The 16,396-nt window shown below is 47.3% G+C and overlaps 1 protein-coding gene across 4 annotated transcripts in view; it reads right to left on the bottom strand.

The window, feature by feature from the left end:
* The window catches only part of Pdzd2 (PDZ domain containing 2), a 386,071-nt gene that overhangs the window by 43,640 nt on the left and 326,035 nt on the right, over window positions 1-16,396 (bottom strand). For all 4 annotated transcript variants that reach the window (XM_052159550.1, XM_052159551.1, XM_052159552.1 and 1 more), the window contains 4 exons: window positions 8,982-9,127; window positions 4,979-5,098; window positions 4,053-4,167; window positions 24-97 (listed from right to left, as the gene is read on the bottom strand). In XM_052159550.1, coding sequence (XP_052015510.1) covers window positions 24-97; window positions 4,053-4,167; window positions 4,979-5,098; window positions 8,982-9,127 — 455 coding nt within the window. The remainder of the gene's footprint in view (window positions 1-23; window positions 98-4,052; window positions 4,168-4,978; window positions 5,099-8,981; window positions 9,128-16,396) is intronic.

The following is a 16,396-nucleotide window of genomic DNA, read 5'->3' as shown; positions in this document are numbered from 1 at the left end:
CGAAATCCACTTAAACACCTTACCTTGAAGGTGTGAATAGCCTCTTGAAACGTCAAGCCCTTTATTGGTATTCCGTTTACATCTAGGATTTCATCTCCTGGTGGCCAAACACGAGAAGTACGTTAAGCTTTGATTTACCAGACTCTTCTTGGCGTACTCTACAAGCCATGGACTACTACTGTCAAAATATAGGTTTTATGGTTTTGATCCATTTTAAGTAACTTAGCCCTTAGGAATATCCTTTAAACAAGATAACAAATACAAATTAAAAAAAAACATATTCTTCGGCAATAATTCAATAATCAATATTTAATGAAAACTGTGGGACTGGATTTGGTAGGGCACATCTGCATCTGAGCTTTTGACAGACTGGGACAAGAGGACCAGGGTTAGCTGGGATAACAAAGTGAATTCAAAGCTAGCCTGAACTACAAAATAAGATAGAGCTAAAATACCACCCAAACCAAATGATAACTAACTAACCAAAACCCACCACCATCACCAAAACCAAAACAACCCAAAGTCCCAAAGCAACTAACAACAGAGACATTCACAAATAGAAAACAAGTTTAAAATACCAACCAACCAACTAACCAATCAACCACTACCACCAACAGACGCTACAAACAACTGCGGAAAATTTGAAGACCTGATTATTAACCATTGGCATCTCTGACAAGAAATACCATCTGCTCAGAGACTGAACTGCAAACAGGGTTTCCGGTTTTCAGTTGTCTTGTTGAGAATGTAAGGAAACACAGACACAGACTACACTTGGGAAACCACTGCCCTAGAAAGTCATGCTATGCAAGTGCAGAGGATTAACACGATACGAAATAGGGTTTCAACGGCAGAGAGAGACTCTTGCTGAGATACGCCTGAGAATTGACAGCCCCACCTCCAGAAATCGTCTGGATGTCTGGTCTTATTGGGCAGTCCTGGGGCTCCATCTTTAGGCTGGCCAAGACTACAGTTTTCCACCCCCAGAGATCACTGCAGGTTGACGCCAAAGCAGCGCAGGGGCAAGCTAGGATGTGAGGACTGTGCGCTGAGCTCACGCGTATCCCGCTGACTAGCTCACTAGTTTCTCATCACCAAGCCTGTGAACATCCAGTCTGGTCATCTTCCAGGCTGCTATAGTGTCTTCTGGGAATGTCGGAGGATGTGGACACCCTGCTGCCTTCTGGGAACTCGCTTCTCATTTGCACTCTTAGGACATGGGCTGTGTTTTGGAATAACAGGTCAACAAAAATCAAAAGATGTCCCAGAAAAAAACCAGACCGCCTGGCAGTGCAGAAGCGGAGACTCCATATGACGAGACAGTGCAAATCAGCAGGAAACTGCCTGTGTGCACTCCAGACGGCCGATCTTTGAGCGTGCTATGCATATACGAACCCTCCAGATGAGTATAGAAATGCAGCAATACCCCATGCATTTCCCTTTAATGCGACTGCACAAACCTTACTGTAAGTGATGCGATCTCCCTTTAACAACCACCCACCACCACCGACTATTCAATTATGGCTGCAGGTTGTATCTACAAGGGCGGAAACACTGAAGTGATCATTCATGAGCTTATAATTTATAGGAGCGCTTTTAAGGAGTATCACTCAACAGACTGGAAATCCAGCCCAGCGACTTACGTTTCTCATAAACGAACACATATGAAAAAATAGTATTTAGGAGAATCATCCACTATTAACCTTTCATAATGATTGATTTCCCCGCCTCCATTTTTGCTTCATTCTTCTAACCTCACAGGATGAATTTCAATCAAGTGAACACATGGTCCATCCATTCTAAGACCTCTGCGCTGGGTTTTTACCCTGCTCTGAAACCGGACACCAACGGCACCTGGGGGCTAACTTTTCCTCAGAGAGGTAGAGATAAATATTTTGCCCAAGAAGTATTATGCCTGGTCAAGTCGCACTGTTACCCCAAGGCTTCTACATGCTCTGCCTAACCAGGACACTTTACCAGTTTTAAAAAGGGAAGTAAACCTGTATAATCCAGTGGACGCTACGCTTTGAGCCAACAGGACTGGACAGTTGTATCATTTCTAAAGGTAACTAGAAATATCCTGACATAATCACCTCAGGAAAGACATATGCTGGGCCAGTGGAATGACTCCACGGGTAAGAGAGCTTGCTGCCAAGCCTAACGACACGAGTTCGAGTCCTGGGACACACACATATAAAAATGAAGAACTGATTCCTCTACTCTGTTTTCTGACCTCCACACATGCACTGTAATCCAACTGGACATGCACACATACATACCAAAGTAAGTTACTGTAACTTAAAAATGAGGGGAAAAAAGTGTATTAAAAGGGAAGAGAAAAAAGAAAAGCAGGATTCATGCCTTTGTTAGTGTTGTGTAATGTTCACAATTCACTGACAATTTTGAGTCATGAAAATGAACTCTTAGATAAGTTCCAGATAAATATTTTATAAGATATGTAAACATACACAGTGAGAAGAATTTCTTTACTATAAAAAAGTACTACTACGGCTGGGCGTGGTAATGCATACATTCAATCCCAGCATGCAGGAAGGCAAAGGCTGGTGGATCTTTGCCAGTTAGAGGCCAGCCTGGTCTACATAGGAAGTTGGAGGCCAGCCAGGGCTGCACACAGAGAGGAGCAGATTCCTAGCTGCTGAACATTTCTTGTTTTTTTTTTTTTGTTTGTTTGTTTTTGTGTTTTTTGGGGGGATCTCTTTTGGTTTGTTCGAGACAGGGTTTCTCTGAATAGTCCTGGCTGTCCTGGAACTCACTCTGTAGACCAGGCTGGCCTCGAACTCAGAAATCCGCCTGCCTCTGCCTCCCAGAGTGCTGGGATTACAGGTATGCACCACCACCGCCCAGCGCTGTTGAACATATCTGAGTGCCGGTTTGCTCATCTATAAAAGGATCGTTCCTAGATAGCTACTCAATGGGCGAGGAATGCCATTGATGAACTAATTTAAGTACAGAGACATGCTTTGTAAATGTTGAATGATCCATAAAAGGCAAGGTGTAGTCAAACATTTGGAAACTATTCAAAAGGTATAACTTAAAAATCTCAGGGTTACTTTAATCTGCACCCCAAATCTCTTGTCTGTTGTCTTTCTGTCTGAGAACACGGTCAGCACTCTGGAGAATGGGAAGGTATTCAGTCAGGAGCCAGCTATGGAGTATTGATTTTAACAGCAAGACATTAAATAGCTACTAAAGAACTTTGCTCTCCCGTCAGCCTTGAAGACAGGACTGCCAAATCCTCAGAGGCGCTGAACAAGGAGCCCACAGTCAGGGTGAGCGCCTTCCGTCGTCACACTTTGGCTTCTCTGTGGATTCTTCTTTCTTCTGCCCCTCTCTACCCCTTTCTACCCGTTCAACTCCTACCACTCCATACGAGAGAAAAAGGATCAAGGGGTAAGAGTACATTAGACTGCTTCCTCTTGATTCCTTGGGGAAAGTTTGATCTTCACAGGCAAGATATATAAGTTCTTCTTGTTTCTCTTTTGTGCACGAGTACTAAACAAACTGTGAGCCAACAGTAGCCCTAGCATTTACAGACTCTCTCAAAAGTCCCCAGAATTCCCAACATCACACAATCGCAGCCATCACCAGCAAGATCACACCTCTGCTAGAGCCCGAGGCAAATCATAGTGAGCTGCTGCAGATGGTCTGAAGCAGCCTCATATCCCACACTGGGGATTAAAACAAAAACATATTCTTAAAAGATTTCTGTGTTTTTTTAGGGAAACCAAAATTCCAAAATTGTCATTACAACCTACAGTTGGCAACAGAAGTGTCAAGCTACTTCCCATACATGATTTCTTTTAATCGCCACAGGAAAAAAAATGCTTCAAGGTAGGCATTAGCATTCCAAGTTTGTTTCACACTCCCCAGGAGGGTGAAGCTCTGCCCCAGATGATTCAGGACTGGATTCAGCGCAGACCTAGGGCACTCTCAAAACCATGACCTCAGCTGCTGTGCCGTCACCATCTTGCAAGGGGACAGACTCTTAAGGACTCAGGCTGTCACTAAAGATCACCCCAAGAAGACTCTACCTTCTTTGAGCCTGCCGTCCTCTGCGGCTGATCCGTTTGGGAAAATGGTCTTGACAAAAATTCCCATCTGGCCTCGAATGCAGTCTCGCCCTCCAGCGATGCTAAAGCCAAGGCCCTGCGTTCAAAGCAGAAGACAGTTCAGAGTGGAAGGGTCCATGCTGTCACTGCAGAATAACTACAAAACCCTTCCCACTGTAGTATCTGACTGAGGTATCGTTTCTCCTCAGGTCTGGAGTTTAGGTAGGGTCTAGTTTAAAACTCAAGTTCCCATTCCCTGTTTCCGTCCTCAGATCTAGATGTAGTGTTCTAGGCCTGTGTCATATTAAGGGAGGGATTTAAAATGTACACTGGAAATCTCTAATATTTGACAGTCTTTGACTCCAAGAGTCACAGTTTCCTACTGAAGAACCAAATTCGCCCATTGCAGGTGCCATATCTGTTTCAATGTTTCCATTTTTGTATGAGGTCAAAGGGGGTATTTCAGTATTTAATACCACTTATCTGTGCATTTGTATAATGGCAAAGCCATGACCGTTACGCAAAATGATAACGGGAGCACTCTCTAAGGGTGCTGGGGGTACAATTCTTTCAAAGGGGGGGGAAAGACTTGGGAACAGAACCAAAAAAAATTGGGGGATCATTTCTTCCCCCCTAGTACCTACTGAGGGGCTGGAAACTCCCTCTATCAACAGAGCAGCGTGGGAGACAGCCTCTCCCTGTGACGTGGGAAGGAATGCCAGGGACGCCATATCATCCCTTTTGACGCTACTTTTCTAAATGTAAAAGCCAAACAAACCAAAGCGAAGACTGACTGCTTAATGAATATGCTTCCACTCACCTGCCGGGGGTGAGAGGTGGGGGTGGGGGGTGAGGGGTGGGGGTGGGAGTGGCACTGGGGGGGGGAGAGCCTGCAGGAAAGAGCTCACCTTGCCTTTCTCTTTGTATAACCCAATGATGGAAATAACGGATGGCCGAATGAGCCTCCACGGCGACTCCACGTGGGTGGTGCTCAGAGAGCGGGTGGACTTCTTCACAATGTGGTATTCCTGAAAGTCAGCACAAGCAGGACCAGATATTAGCATTTATTCCGCTGTGGGCTCTGGCATACAAAGAGGCTTTGAAAAAATCTCAGTTGCCTTCTGCGGGAGCAGTTTCCCACAGGCCCATCTGTGGTCCACGGGCTTAAACCCTCTACATGTTTAATGCACCAGGGTCTCCCACTGCTGTGCCTTGTTTGCCTCGTCACAGAGAGCTGCTTAGCGACCCCAAGCACCCTGTCCTTAACTGTACGTCACAGGTCCTTCTGGAACCAGGAGACAAAGATGACCACCCTGGGGTTGGGCTGTTCTTGAAGCTCTTTTGTGGCAACTCCAGGTTTCAAATCACATTTTAAAACTATGTCACTGTTTTAAGCTTAATTTTCTCATTCAGAAAACCCCAGCAAGCCCATGTTTCTTATAAACTACAAACCACAAACCCAGACAACTGTTTTTCCACATAAAATACCCTGCTGAGAGTCGGCAACCGTTTCAGCTCTAATCCCTCGTATTTGGAAAAATCAAATGTTTTCCCATGGACCACCCTTGCCCTTCTGGCCAGCAGCTCCGACCCCAGTGCCCCTTTCATGTTCTCGCCCATGACATTCACGTGTGTCAGCAGAATGCATCCGGACAGCATAATCAACAGACCGATGGTGGCTAAAGCATGCCTTTAATTCTCCGACTCTCTCTTAGAATAATAAATGTCTTCTGTGGTGTCGAGATCATAGCACAAGTGGAAAAAAAAAACCATTTCATGTTTAATATGAGAAAAGAACCATCACAAAATAGTTCTTATCCCTGGTTGTGTCTGATTCATTCATATGCAGGAATGAGACGTTCTCTCCCGCCAGGGGTGATCTGCATCCCTGGGCAGCTTCGAAGTTGTACCGTGCAGTTTGACGGAATGGGTGCCAGGAACAGAGAATGCCCAGACTTGGTCTCATGAAATAAATGATGTGGGCTTGGCAGTGTTACCACCCATTTACTGAAACCACCGCGGAGGGCGCCAGACACAGCCTGGGGTTTGCCAACCCTCAAACACAGGGGTTCACACATGGCCCTCTCGGGGAACCCTTTCTCTGAGCACCAATCTCCACCCTTGCTTCACGCCACCTCTCTCTGGGAAACAAGTGGAGGCCAAAGGCCTGAGTGCTTCATTCGGCCATTTAAGAGTTTGAAGGGTGCTTCTGCACCTCGTAGACCTGTGCTATCTAATTCACGACCCACGGGCCACCGGTGGCTATATATTTGCAATAAGGCTCATTAAAACCCTTCAGCTGCATCCCCAGGCCGAGACACACATAGTAGCCATCTTGGATGGTGTTGACACGCCCACTTATACCTACACACAAAGTTTTATTGGATAGCTCCACACTGGGCAGCACCTTAAGTGGAAGGGGAAAAAAACGCGTAGGAGAGGTCCCAACTTGGTAAAAAGGAAAAGTCTGAAGAGAAGAGGAAGGACAATCTAAAGAAGGAATCTGCTAAGACTTTCTACCCCAGCATGAGCATCCTGATCTCTGAGGCCTGGTCAGAAATCGGTGTTTCTGGATATAAACGTGGACGAGTTTCCTCAGTAGAGAGAAGAGAAGCTGCCAGATGTGTGTGAGGACCTCAGTCACGAAGAAGGTAACCCTGGCTTCTCTCTCACCCTAAAGCAGCCAATGAAGCTCTATAACTACTTCCTGACTCCCCCACCCCGCTCCTCTGAGTCCTATTGGGTTATTTAGAGGAAGACACAGATGCAGACACAGACTCGACTGTCTCCTCCTGTTGCTGGTCCCGATGAGTTTTGATAGACCCTATTCAAATCTTTATTCCGATGTTTTCTGAGCCCTTCCCTTACGTCAGTCTGTCTTGGAGAGAACTGACACAAAATAACCTGATCAGCACCTGCTTTGAAACATGCCCCCCCACCCCAGCAAGAGACAAAACAAATACTTGATCCTGACATTACAGACTATAACCTTTTTCTTTCTCAGATTCTGACATATAACCTTGAGTGAAATATTCAGCTATTTTGAGTCTTGGTTGTTCCACCGGCCAACCGGCCAAGCGGTCATAACACATTAAAAGTAAGGTCCAGCCGGGTGGTGGTGGCACACGCCTTTAAGCCCAGCACTTGGGAGGCAGAGGCAGGTGGATTTCTGAGTTCGAGGCCAGCCTGGTCTACAGAATGAGTTCCAGGACAGCCAGGGCTATACAGAGAAACCCTGTCTCGAAAAAAACAAATCCAAAAAACCAAAAAAACCAAAAAACCAAAAGTAAGGCCCAGTACCCTTAGACCCCTGTCTCCTATGAGTCCCCAAGTGTGATACTTAGGGATACCTCTGCTGCTGTAACCTCCTCTTCCGGCCCTGCTCTTCTGATAGGCCTAGAGAAAAAAAACGCCAGTGAACCCTCATGTGGGTCATGGCACCAGAACTCAAGGAACCCAAGTTCCCTGGAGGCTGAGCTTACGTCCAAGTTGCCTGCCGCCTGGTTTCCTGTGGGCCAGGGACAAGACAGCAGGAGGAGGAGCCCTTACTCAGAGCTGTAGAGCCGGAGCTCCTGACAGGAACAGGCTCTGTAATGCTAACCGCTTTCTTCGCTCCTCCATGGTGCCCCCGATCCTGGCTGTTTGTGCCATTGCTGGAGAGAAGGTAGGACCCCAGGCGTGGCATCGGCATGGGTGCTCGCCATGAACCACACAGGACCCTCCGAGCGAATGAGCGATGCCGGTTTGCCACAGACTGTGGGACCCAATGGTCTCCTGGCAGTCGAGCGTAACTCTCAGTTCTAAGACACACAGCACAGAGGGAAGCGAGCCGCAGAGCCATTAAGGGATTATTTCCCTATTTTCTTCAGCTATGGAGCTGGCTTCCTTCTAATCCTTCTGGGTAGATACCACACACTCTCTGTGTGACTCTGGCTCCACTCTCTCTGGGCCTAAACACCCACGGCTCTTATCAGTGATCAGCTTTCTGAGCTCTTCTGAAGAGGGGTTTACGGCGGTCTTTGAAAAGAAGTAACGTGTGAGCACACACATTCACACACACAATCCCCCCCAGACACACTCACTCATGGAGACACAGGGGTTTGAAGTCTGTGCTTTCATCTCTGTGAAAAGTGAACCAGAGGCTCCACCACCCAGAATTAACCTGTGATGCCCCACTACCCCAGGACTAACCTGTCATGCCCCACCACTCCAAGATTAATTTGTGATGCCTCATCACCCAGGATTAGCCTGTGATGCCCTACCACCCAGGATTAGCCTGTGATACCCCACCACCCCAGAACTAACCTGTGATGCCCCACCACCCCAGGACTAACCTGTGATGCCCCATCACCTAGGATTAGCCTGTGATGCCCTACCACCCAGGATTAGCCTGTGATACCCCACCACCCCAGAACTAACCTGTGATGCCCCACCACCCCAGGACTAACCTGTGATGCCCCATCACCTAGGATTAGCCTGTGATACCCCACCACCCCAGGACTAACCTGTTATGCCCCTCCACCCCAGGACTAACCTGTGATGCCTCACCACCTCAGGACTAACCTGTGATGCCCCTCCACCCCAGGATTAGCCTGTGATGCCCCACCACCCCAGGACTAACCTGTGATGCCCCTCCACCCCAGGATTAGCCTGTGATGCCCCTCCACCCCAGGATTAACCTGTGATGCCTCACCACCTCAGGACTAACCTGTGATGCCCCTCCACCCCAGGATTAGCCTGTGATGCCCCACCACCCCAGGACTAACCTGTGATGCCCCTCCACCCCAGGATTAGCCTGTTATGCCCCTCCACCCCAGGACTAACCTGTGATGCCCCACCACCCCAGGACTAACCTGTGATGCTCCTCCACCCCAGGATTAACCTGTGATGCCCCACCACCCCAGGACTAACCTGTGAGGTCCCGGTAGAGTCCAGCAGCTGGGGAAGAGAGTGCTTGCGGCCATCTCGAGAGACCTCCAGCATCCTGATCCGAGGGTCCCCATTCCGTACCATCAGTTCATTATATTCTTCAACAGACTCGAGGCGGTGGACACCTCCTGCAACACAAGACGGTGGCGGCATAGCTTGACAAGGGATGAGAAGAGTTAGCAGAATGGCCAGGCCGAAACACCACACTCACGATCACTGAAAATGGACAAAGGCTCAAGCTTGTCCAGTCCTGGGCCGGGCCCTGCATAACCCTGTTCAAAGATGATGACACCGAGCTATAAGGGAACTGGGAGTTTCTGAAGTGACAAGGCAACGAGGGAACAACGCATGCATTAAATCAGATGCGGGCGCTGGGGACAGCAATAAACCAGGGAGGGGGGCACAGGCACGCAGCCCTGTAGTAATGGCAGAACATCATTTTATATTTGCATGGCCTTGCTGCTGAATGGGCGCTTTTATTCCATATACAAGTAGAATAGTGATTTTTTTTTGGAGAGGTACAGTCAGCATAAGTCTTGCTATGCAGCCAAGCTGGCCTGGAATTCAGAATTCTCTTGTGTCGTGTGACCCCAACCTCTGAGTGCTGAGATAACCGTGCCTGGCTTAGTAATGACTTTCTAAATAACGTCTTTTTATTGGTGTTTATTAAATATAATTTAAATGTGCACAAAAGTACCTGAGTGGAATTCCACATGACCTTTAACACACAGATCAAGAGGCATTAACCACAGCCTAGGAAGCCCCCTTGGTTTATTTCCTAAATGCACCCCACGCAATGATAACACAGTCTTTACCTGAGATACCACTGCCCACTTCTACGTATTTTCGAACTCTATATGAATGGATATGGACTGTTTGCATATAGAGCTCCTTGTTCTTCACATATATCTTTATTTACTTTGCGTGTGTATGCTTGTGGGGGCACGTATGCCACGGTGTGTGTGTCACAGCACAGCATGGAGGAGTTGGTTTGCTCCTCCTGCTATGTGGGTCCTAGGAATGGAACTCTGGCCATTAGGATCAGGGTTAGGAACCTGACCGCCCACACCAGCTTGTCTACCTACCCTTAACATATTGAATTTGTGAGACTCCACCAAGCTGTGTGTGTGTGTGTGTGCGAGCACACACGTGGGCTGACATGCATAGTACGTGGGTTTGGTTTTGTCCTCTGTGGGCTAACTGCTTGCTGATTCCTGAACAGGACTATTGTGTCCTCACGCAGAGTGTGAGATGTCCCAATGAGATGCTGTCGCGGAGTCGCCGGCTCCTGGCATCTCTTCGTTCTGCAGCACTGTCTCTGCAGGATGGACTCTGTCTCCCCCATCATCCTGCTCTGTCCGTCTTTACCATCAGCCGCTCTCCTGCACGCACAAGGGTCTTTCCGTGGCTTCCTCCTTTCATTCTGCCGACAAGTGATGAGGTCACCCTCGGGTGTATATAGCTGCCGGCGGCTGCTCCCTTTGGCAAAGTATCTGTTTAGTTTTCCTGTCCATTCTTTAATTAAACTTTCTTTCTGAATTCTGGGAAGTTTTCTTTATTTTTAATATGTGAGATTATGAATCCCTTGTGGGATCTCGGAATTACAAAGATTTTCTCCTCATCCGTGCCTTCCATTGCCCCATGGTATTTTCTGGCAAGCACAAGGAAGCCATGATTTGAGCAGTATGATGCAGTCACTTATGGCTTAATGACAGGATGTTTCGAGGAGGGTAGAGTGTGTTTATACAAAATAAACGGAGTCAGTTCCTTTCCTAACATTTCAGATGTTATATAGTCTGTGTTTGGTTGCCTTAATAAAAGACCCTGACAACTTAGAGAGAAAGGCTTTGTTCTGTTTGGGGTTCATCACAGCAGGGAAGTCCTAGGGTTGGAGCACTGTCATATCATTCACATTTAGTCAGGAAGCAGAGAGCATCAAATGCTCGCACGTTAGCGCTCAGCTCACTCCTTTTCAGTCCAGGACCCAGCTTATGAAATGGTACCCTCCCATCCAGGCTGGGTCGTCGGACCTGAGTTAGGTAGACTCAAAGCAAATCTCTCACAGGCCAACCTGATCTAGAGAATCGCTCATTTAGAATCCCTCCAGCTGATTCCAGATTGTGTCAAGTTGACAATTAAATCTAACTATTGTGGGTGGTCATAATGTTACTATGTGATATAATTATATGGGACCACACTTGTATACACTGCCCGCTGGGGATCAAAATATGATTGTGAAAGCATGTCTGAAAATCAACTTTTACTTTATAACTGATGCTTTTCTATCCTATTTAAGAAACTTTTGCAATAATTATATGTCTGTCTGTCTGTCATCCATCTGTCTGTCCATCCGTCTGTCCGTCCATCTGTCTGTCTGTGTATGGGATGTTTGCAACCCAGACACTCTACCACTGACCTATGGTCACAAAATCTGCAATAATTTAAAAACACCTAATTTAGACTACATACTATCTGAAATGATAGATCAATTACATATGACTAAAGCTATAATCACTATTTCTATATGAAATACTACATATTACATATGCACTTGCTTAGATACATATATTAATTCTCTCTTTAAAGGTTTATTTTGGGCTGGAGAGATGGCTCAGTGGTTAAGAGCACTGACTGCTCTTCCGGTCCTGAGGTCCTGAGGTCCTGAGTTCAAATCCCAGCAACCACATGGTGGCTTAAAACCATCTGTAATGAGATCTGATGCCCTCTTCTGGTATGTCTGAAGACAGCTACAGTGTACTTACGTATAATAATAAATAAATCTTTAAAAAAAAGAGTTTATTTTATGTGTACTTGGGTGTGTCTGGGGGGGGGGGGTGTATGCATGCCAGTGCTGGTACCTAAAAAGACAGAGGTGTTAGATCCCTTGGAGATAGAGTTATTGGAATTACACACTGTTCCGAATCTCCCTATATAGGTTCTTGGAACTGAACTGAGGTCTTCTGTAAGAGCATTGTGTGCTATCTATCCATCTCTCCGGTTCCATACATTGATTCCTTAGTGAACTGATTTCTCCCGGGCTGTGTAATTCCTTTGATAGTATCCAATTTCCATCTGAGAATTTCTCTAGACATTTTTATGGAATAAGGCAAGAGAACAGTAGACTTTTAAAAGTCACATGATGCCGAGTTTTTAACAATGACGGGACACGGTGCTGATATGGTTAATGGAGGTCACTTAAGGCCTAGCTTTTCAAATGCTAAATATTCACTTTGTAAAAGTAGGTTTTCAACCACCTGAAATTCCTTTACAGTCCGGATAAAAGTTTTGCATTTAAGAAGATCAAAAACTCAAGAGGTTAACACGGATAAATCAAAAGTACTGAAATTAAAGGAGGTCCCTGCTGGCAAGAGGAGAGGTAGGCAGTGAGGGAGAACCTGGGCTAGCATATTAGAAAAACCCTTCTGTGAAATGAAAGAGGACGCTGCTTTCGTCATTTTGGATCCAGACTGGGCAAAGCTCTCATGCAAATGGCTGGACAACAAATCATAACTTAGTAATCCATGGGCCAGATTAATCTTTCTCAGCTTACTCATCTGAAAAAGATTTATTAGAAGAAAATTCCTTTCGAGCTGACAGGGAGGCTCTTGTCATCATCCGGAGAGAAGCCACATTCGGTAGCATCCGCTGATAATACTCTGAGATATGCGGGCTCACAGTGACTCATGCAAGAGGAACACAAGACAAACACCCAGACCCGTGAGGATCCCATGGTAGCAAAACCTCCCAGGCGGAGCTGAGAAGCGGCTCGCTGGTGAAGAACACATTATTGTTCTTGATTGGTTTCCAGCACCTACATGAAGCAGTTCCCAGCTTCCTGGAGCTGCGGCTTCAGAGGGCCGACGCGTCTCTCACCTCTCTAGGCAGATACACATGTATTCATATTTTTTTAAAAAAGGTGGGGCTGGACAGATGGCTCAGTCGTTAAGAGCACTGACTGCTCTTCTAGAGGTTCTGAGTTCAATTCCCAGCAACCACACAGTGGCTCACAACCTGTAATGGGATCTGATGCCCTCTTCTGGTGTGTCTGCAGACAGCTACAGTGAACTTAGAAAATAAATAAATACACACATACAGATAACTTGGGAGATGGTAAGAGCCGCCTTCAATCTCAACACTTCAAGGCCAGCCTGTGTGCAGAGCGAATTCCGGGACAGCCATGACTACGCTGAGAAACCCTTGTCTCAAAAAACCCCAAACCAAGCAGACTCCTACAGGCAAAGGTCTTTAGCGTGAAGCAGTTCACAGTGCTGTGAAAGCCCAGCTCTCTTTAGCATGTCTCCAGCAAGGTTAAGCTGCCCATCTCCTCTTCCCACCCGAAAGCGATCCATTCTGCTGGCTGCCAAGGATGTGTCCTCCTCTGTGCTCATTTCCACAACTGAGAATATAAATATCGCGGGTCTACCCAACTGCGCGCACAGCACTGTCACTTCCATCCCAACAGTCCGTCCCCGACACCCTCTTGCCAAGCCTGGCTGGACCGGATCATTATTGCCCTCAAAGATTACGAGCCTCTCAAATCAGAGAGGATTAAAAACAGTTGCCGGAAAAATCTTTCCTTCTCTTTGCCTGGAAAAAATCTCCCACTCTTCTCCACGTCTAGACGGCTGGTCTCTAGTCTTCTACCAGGGCTTCCTTTATCCTGCCGTTTCCGAATGCATCCAGCAGCACCCGGGCCAGAGAGCCTCCCAGCGGCTCCGATGCGCACCAGCTAAGCCGTCACCATGCGTGACTGCCTGCGTGTGGGCTGCCTTCCCAGGGGACCGAGAGTTCTCACGAAGGCCTTCCTGTCTGAAGCCATTCAAACATTATTTTCCCCTCTTGGGAGGAAAAAGAGGCATAAATAGTAAGAATAAAAATCGTGGTCGCAATATTAATGGCTCCAACAATACAATGGGTGCTTCCGAGGGAAGGGCCCCGTGGCTGCCACGCTTAGAGCCAAACATTCTCCCGTGAGTCTTCCGAAAGGCTGGACTCAAGGATAACTCTCACATTTACTGGAAGAACACAAGCATAGTATAAACCTCCTCACACAGATAAAGGAGCTGAGGCCCGTAGAAGACACTGGTCCCAGGTCACTTGTCTCGGGGGCAGAGCTGGAAGCTGAGCCCAGTTCCAGCTGCTGTCTGCGCAGCTGCTGTCTGCACATGTCTCCTCCCTGCTCCGCGGCTCCCTACCACAGGCTTTGATGACTTGAGAAGGTGAGATCCCTTCCCGGCCAACAGTGGCCCTGCCCTGGACTGTCTATCCACTCACGGTATTGCTGGTTCCAAATTGACAATATGGACACTGTTGGAAAAACCAGACATCTAGAAGGTCTCAGAGACACACGCCCCACACCGATCTGAATCCAGAAAGCCTTGGACACGGGAACTGTCCGGAACACAGGTCCTTTTCCTGGCTCCAACCCAGTGACCTTTGGGATTTCCTTAGCTGCTCGGATCTCATCTATAAAATAAGGAATGTGATGACGGAGGTTCCAAAGGTCCTTGTGTCTGTCTCTCCAGAACTTGGAGAGCCTCCCCGGGAACTGATTATACGGGGTTGATCAACTCCAACCAGCTGACCACTGCCTCTTTTCTGGCCTTGCATACACAGGGTTTAAAGGGGTCTCTCTCAGAGATTCTATTGGGAAGCTGCTTGTAGCCCTGAGATGAGGGCCTTCAGGGAGTCTCTGCAGGCCTCTCTCTACCTCTCTCCCTTTCTGCCAAAAGACAGTCTCTACTGCTCACTTAAACAGGATACTGCCTAATCATTCCCATTTATCAATACAGAATAACTCATTTCTGCAACTGGAGCTTGAAGGCATTGCACTGCATGGTCCCATGCTATTTATCTTCTCTGAGAACAAAGGCAGAAGGCCGGGGGATGGGGCAGGTCCTCTTGGTTGCCCCTTTCCTCTCCAGGGATCTGGGTGTAGAAGAAAATGGTGGAATGGGGGCTATTAACAAATGATGCCTTGTGTTGGGTGACTTTCTGTGAGTTAGAAATAAGACTGGGGGGGAGGCAGCAAGATAGCTCTGCGGTTTAAGCACTCGCTGTGCAATCCTGATGAGCTGAGTTCTAAGCGGAAGGGGGTAAACCAAGTCCAAACTGTCCTTTGGGCTCCCGCCTTGTGCGAGGGTGTGCCCTTAGGACTGCTGTACACACATCTGTAGAAATAAATATGAAAAGAAATTTTAAAAGTAAACGATAAAACAAAAACACTGCCCAATCTTTGAAAGATGGGACAGCAACTCTCTTGGGAACGGAAGCTGAGGGAGGTTTAAAACGGGCTGAAGATGCAAGGTTACCAATGGCTAAGGGCTCAAAGCTACGGTTTGCCTCAATTTCCAGATGCTTATGAGTGGGTAGCCAGAGGGTAGCCTGCGCCAAGGTGCTAGAGGTGCCAGCAGGTGCTGTGCCAGGAGCCCATGACACATTTGGAGACCGTAAAAAACCTTTAATACATTCTTTAAATGCACGACAGTAGCAAGCAGCCAGTCATGGATCAAGTCTATGTCTCCCCTGTGCGTGCTATACGCACGTGTGTACACACGTGTGGAAGTATGCAAGTCCACAGCTGTGTGCAGAGGCTAGAGGCTGACATTAGGTATCTTTCTCGATTATTCTGCACCATTTATTTAATTTACTGTGTGTGGTATATGTGCACACGCATGCAGTATATGCGTGTGCATGTGGAACCAGGCAGAGGTGGACGCTGTCAGGTGTTTGCTAGCTACACATGGTTTCTATACAGTGTATTCATGTGTGTGTGTGTCCGTCCGTTTGTCCGTCCGTCTGTCCGTCCATCTGTCCGTAAACCTTCACTCGCATTTGCATACCCTCTAGAAGGCCAGAGGTTGATGGCAGATGTCTTCTCCTTTGGTCTTCACCTCTGTTTTGTCTTTTTTGTCTGTTTGTTTGTTTGTTTGTTTGAGACAGGGTTTCTCTGTGTAGCCCTTGGCTGTCCTGGAACTCACTCTGTAGACAAGGCTGGCCTCGAACTCAGAAATCTGCCTGCCTCTGTCTCCCAAGTGCTGGGATTACAGACGTGCGCCACCACCACCCGTTCACCTCTGTTTTAAGTTCGGGTCTCTTACTAAACTCTTGAGTTTGCTGTTTCGGATAGCCTGGCCAGCCAGCAAGCCCGAGGGATTCGCCTGTCTCTGCCCAGCGCTAGGGTTACAGAAGTGTTCCGTGCCTGGCTTTTATATGGGGTACTGAGGATCTGAACTCAGTATTCGACCCACTGAGCCATCTCCCCAGTTCCCAGAATATATTTTCGTATGAACACAGTCATAAATTTTTTTTTTGAGGGAGGCAAAGTATCCAACAAAACAGAGGTACCAAGGACCTTTGAGAGTGCTGTGTCTTCTGCTGTCTCCTCCAGAGCACAG

This window comes from Apodemus sylvaticus, chromosome 16 (genome assembly GCF_947179515.1).
Source record: "Apodemus sylvaticus chromosome 16, mApoSyl1.1, whole genome shotgun sequence".
NCBI lineage: Eukaryota > Metazoa > Chordata > Mammalia > Rodentia > Muridae > Apodemus > Apodemus sylvaticus.
This window is presented reverse-complemented; position numbering and strand designations above follow the sequence as displayed.